Source organism: Thalia democratica, chromosome 5 (assembly GCF_965202585.1).
Source record: "Thalia democratica chromosome 5, ktThaDemo2.hap1.1, whole genome shotgun sequence".
NCBI lineage: Eukaryota > Metazoa > Chordata > Thaliacea > Salpida > Salpidae > Thalia > Thalia democratica.
The window spans coordinates 42,321,757-42,326,736 of record NC_139169.1 but is presented as its reverse complement, the minus strand read 5'-3'; the positions used below and the strand labels follow the sequence as shown (position 1 = coordinate 42,326,736).

The 4,980-nt window shown below is 30.3% G+C and overlaps 1 protein-coding gene across 1 annotated transcript; it reads right to left on the bottom strand.

The window, feature by feature from the left end:
• Window positions 1–1,157: 1,157 nt before the first annotated feature.
• LOC145835806 (uncharacterized) lies at window positions 1,158–4,562 on the bottom strand. Its single transcript, XM_082943525.1, has 2 exons — window positions 3,725–4,562; window positions 1,158–3,326 (listed from the first exon to the last, which is right to left on the bottom strand). Exons 1-2 carry the CDS (start codon window positions 4,487–4,489, stop codon window positions 2,016–2,018), a joined length of 2,076 nt encoding a protein of 691 aa, XP_082799651.1. The 5' UTR covers window positions 4,490–4,562; the 3' UTR covers window positions 1,158–2,015.
• Between the last annotated feature and the right edge of the window lie 418 nt (window positions 4,563–4,980).

The following is a 4,980-nucleotide window of genomic DNA, read 5'->3' as shown; positions in this document are numbered from 1 at the left end:
TGTCGAGTTTATTTCGATTTTCGAACACTTTTTGAGTTTGGTTTAAACGTTTAGTTTTTAGTTTCTTTGATTCGAGTATTGTCGTCTTTTAAAAGAATTGATAATTTGATTTATTAGTGTAATGTTGTGCAGTATTTTATCATCTTTTCGTTTCGCAAATTCATTGTAAATATAATCATTATCACAGATTCGAACTACGTTTAAATTAACATGAATAACTTAGTTACTAAACCTTAAGTAAATAGTAAGTAAGTCATATTAGTTTATTTAAGTCAACTATAATTTAAGCGTTATCTTGGGGACTTCTCTTATATAAGTTAGAGCGCACGTTGCGTTTTAAACCAGGCCAATAAAAGTTGTAAAAGTGGAACCCGGGATAGCGACAAAGTCTCAAGAAAACGTGACAGAAATAATAAATGAGTTTTACCATTTTATAATCATAAAAAAATATTTTTGAAGAATAAACCTTAAAATAAGTTGAACATTATACGTAAATTTTAGCTTAATCAAGCGAATAAAATGCAGTTTATTAACATTATTATTATTATTATTATATACAAAATATAGTTTAAGCGATTTAATATAATCACCAATAACAGAAAAAACTTATTTTATTTTTTATACTATCGATGTTAAAGCTTTTAAATTGAATTTTAAGCTACTGTATACTTTTTATAAGTTTTTAGTCCAAGTATTTTGTGTTAAAAACATGTATTTCTCTTAAATTAACTTATAGTTTTAACTGTTAGCATTTTTGAAAAGTTAAGCGCAGCATATGATGTTTCTAAGATATACTTTTAAAGGTAACTGCAATTATTCATATTCACTAGTTTTAAGGTAATCAAATCATATTTAGCCAACAAGAATTGTAGGTAACAAATAATTTAATTATCACTTTTTTTAAAGATTCACAAAAACTTTTTAATATTTTATAACGAAGAACGTAACATAATATTTTGATAAGAAAATTTAAGAAACTTTTATAATATTTGATATTACAATAAGTTTAATTTATCATTTATGTGTTTTTGCTTAACAAGCTAGATGATGTGATTTTATTGATTAATTTTATTAAAAACTTTAAAAACCAAAAAAAAAGTAATAATAATAATAATAAAACGATTCCTCAACTTAAATTTAAATGAAATAAGGTTTTTAAGTATGAATAACTTAATTTCTACAATGACTGAGCTGTTGTAGATTGTTAAAACATAATTTCAAACTGCAACTTTATGAATCGACTAATAAAACATGTTTAGCTCGAAATAAAGAAACTTAATAAAAAGGCAATATAAAACTTTATTGTCTAAAAAACATTTAAAGTATAATAAGAAGGACCAAAAAAATGTTAAAAAATTTAAAAATAAAACTTGTTTCAATTCTATACTAAATAATTTTCTGAGCAAAGGAAATGAGGTTCGTGCACACTAGATTTAATGATAGACTTGTAGCATGAGCAGCGAGATTAAATGGTTGTTAAAAAAAAAACGGTTTTTATAAAATGTTCATTACTAAAAAAAAAGTACAAAAACTTAACTTAACAAAAAACTAAAACAATTTTAAAACTTAATAGAAAATTAAAAATTCTAGTTAGCTGATCTATTACCCATATTAAAGATACATAATTAAGAAAACCTTTAGAAGTATTAACTTACAAGTTTAAACATCTAATAACACTTTTATATTGTTTTAGTACATTTTTAGCAAAAAAAGTACTTTTCTATTTTGTCTAACTTGTCCCATGACTTAAAAACTGTTTGATAACTGATATTGAGAAGTTTAGCAGTTAGATAACATTATTGCAAAACACTAAATTTCTATAACACTTTTTTAGGGAACTCTGCCTTATAATTTATTTTTTTTAAATTATAAAACCACAATAAAATTAAAGAAGCTATAAAAAAAAAGTTGTTTATCAAAATTTTGTGCATATAAAAGACAAATCAGTAAATTTTAACCATCATAAAGAGCCCTGTATTTGACAAAAAGTTTTTTTATCAATTATATTTTCGTTTTTAGTTTATAACTTCAAATTCAGCCATCACGGGCAAGTGATCGGCGATGTCACCTACTTCTGACAGAATATCAACCGGTGAGGCCAGCCTCAAGTTTTTGTAGAATATGTGGTCAATGTTAACGAAATCGTACAAAGCGGTGCTTTCCTTGTGAAACTTTCTATCGGGGTTGAGAGCAGACTCGAAGTTGGCGTCGTCCCAGAGCGGGAACAGCTCCTTCTGGTCGGGATTGAGGTTCAAGTCTCCTAAAATTATCACCGGATCATCAGAGCTCGCATCTTTTGACAGTTCGACCAGGAACTTAATTTGTTCAGCCGCCGTTTCGTCAGCTGGAGGGTCCACCAAGTCCTTGTAAATAACGTGCGCCGAAATCACCAGCAACTTTTTGTTCCAATTTTCGATTTCGTAAACTGTTTTAGTGTAACCGTAACGCGGGAAGGCGCTAGACGGCAAGCTCGTTACGGGCAAGAGACCGGCGGTGTGCGAGTGAACTTTCAAGTTACTCAGCAAACTAACTCCCATGTAACCATTTTTCAAGTCAACTCCTTCTTGAATTTCGTAACTCGGTAGAATGCGCTTAATGGACTTCAAGTAGTCCTTGTTTCCGTTGTTCAAGTTTATAGGGTCAGATTCCTGAAAAGCTACTATGTTCGGTTTGTAGTGATCGAGGATTCGAGAGACACATCTGCTGTTTTCCTTGGCGGTCATGGTTTGCCCCATCAACACGTTGTAAGTCACCACACTAACAGAGGAATTTCCCTTGAGTGAAACTGGCTTCAGCTTACCATCGAGTTTTGAGCAGGGCAGTAATGTCGTTGTAGTCGTTCGCTCAAAAACTAAACAAATTAGAAAAGTTGATAACACAAAAACAAATCTCGTAACTGCTTCTGATTTGTACGTTTTCGGTTGGTCTTCAACGGTTTTTTCTAAGTTGGTTTTACTTTGGAGAACCTCTCCAAATATAAGAGATATGCACAAACAACCTATTTTTATACCCAAAATAATGTCCATACGTCCTAAAAATATGCTTGTAATGGATGGTTGTGTAAAAGAGACAACTGCAACAAACAAAAGTAATACAATAAAACTTCCAAAACTTATAGTAATACCGTTTTGGAACTTATGGCTTTTCATTTTATTTTGCAACACTACGAGGTACTTAAAAAGCTTTGTAAAAAGAAAAGGCAAAAAAATACAAAGAATGCAAGATCCAACTAAAGCAGGTAATCCGGTTGAAAATATTAGAAGAAGGTAAGAAACAAGTAAAATGCTGATGACGCTTCCAACTAAGAGCAGACTTCCAGTTATTTTCTGCAAAAGTTTTATGTTACCAAATTGAATTATTGTTTTTTTTTAAGCAACAGAAAAGATAGAAAACTAAACATTAGCTTAAACAAACATTTAAAAAAATAATTTTAAAGCTTTTGTATTTAATCTACAGAAAACTGTTTTTTATTAAAATTTTTAATTTGACTAATTTATCTTTAAGTTAAATATGTTTTCTTAAAGATATTGTAAATAAACAGTTCTTTTAATATATCTTTTATAATCTATCTACACGTTTTAAGTTTTAATTAAATATGTTTCAGTTAACTTACATTTTTATATTGTTTTAAACTTTTTTTATATTCATATTAAGCAACTGTACTTTTAATTAAACTTTATGTCTAAAAAATTGAATTAATTTGTAGTTTGAAAAACACAACAACCTTTTTAAGCGTAGAACTTTGCTCACAGCTGCACTGTGGCAAGTCGTATCCGAGCGAGCAAGCCAAAACTGCCACGAAAAACAAAACCCAGACGAGATACGACATTTGGGCGTCCGTAGTGAATCCTGACCACCTTACGAGGACACCTGGCGATGACAAAAACTGGAGCGCGACCATCAGGGCTGACGCCAACCCTAGGGCTAACACGAGTCCGCTTAGAAAATTCAGGCAGCCACTTTGGTGCTCTTCGCTTTCGTCATCGTCTTCAACCGTCTCTGTTTCGTTTTCTTCTGAAATTTTGTGAGCCACGCAAAGCATCACACAGGAAGTTGTGCTTGCTATCATAAGAAGTAGCGAGGCAACCCAGTTTTCGTAAAACAAATTTAACGAGTTCGAAGTCATGCGAACTGACATGGTGAAAAAAACGCAAATAACGAAATCACTAACAGAATCTACGCGCAGTGTCGGCCAGCAGAAATAAAAAACGAAGGGAACTAGAAATCCCCCGACGTAAGAAATGATCATCCTTGTATAGGGGACTTCGTCAAAACTTGGCATTGAAGTCATTAGAAGCAAAAAAGATGGTATTAAAGGAACTAAATATCTTATTAAGTAGTTTAATTCTATTTCTTTCGAAACTATGCACCTAATTATACTTATAATTATGCCAGGAACAACTAGTAAAATTGCGAACACAATGACTGGCCACATTTTAAAACCAGTAGACATCGGGTCTATGAATGGCCAATAGCTCAGTAGAAACATTGTTTGAAGCAAACTGTAAATACTAATTCCGACAAACAAAAAATATACAGTTTCCAGAATTTTTCGAAATTTATTTTTGTTCATATTTATAACTTATACCTTTTCTGAAAATAAATGTATAGTAAATATTATTGTATCTTAGTTTTAAAAAATAGGTGTAAGTAATTTAATTCTATTAAAAGAGTTTCTTAAACTATGATTTGTAGATTGATAAATATTTACCATTTTCATTTTAAAAAGGTATAGCATTTGTTGTTTTTTAACTAGTATACAAAAAATAACAGATGTTCATAACAAACAATACATTTTTACTATAATAAAAATGCAAATACAGTACTTGTTTCTTTTATAAAGCTAATCATCAGAAGACTACAATTAGCCAGGTTTTGAGTAAAATATTAATCTAGCACTACATGTGGCTAAATTAAAACATTAAGCTACTAAGTTTATACATTCTCACATTTTATTCAATATGCTGTTTTCTCTATAAA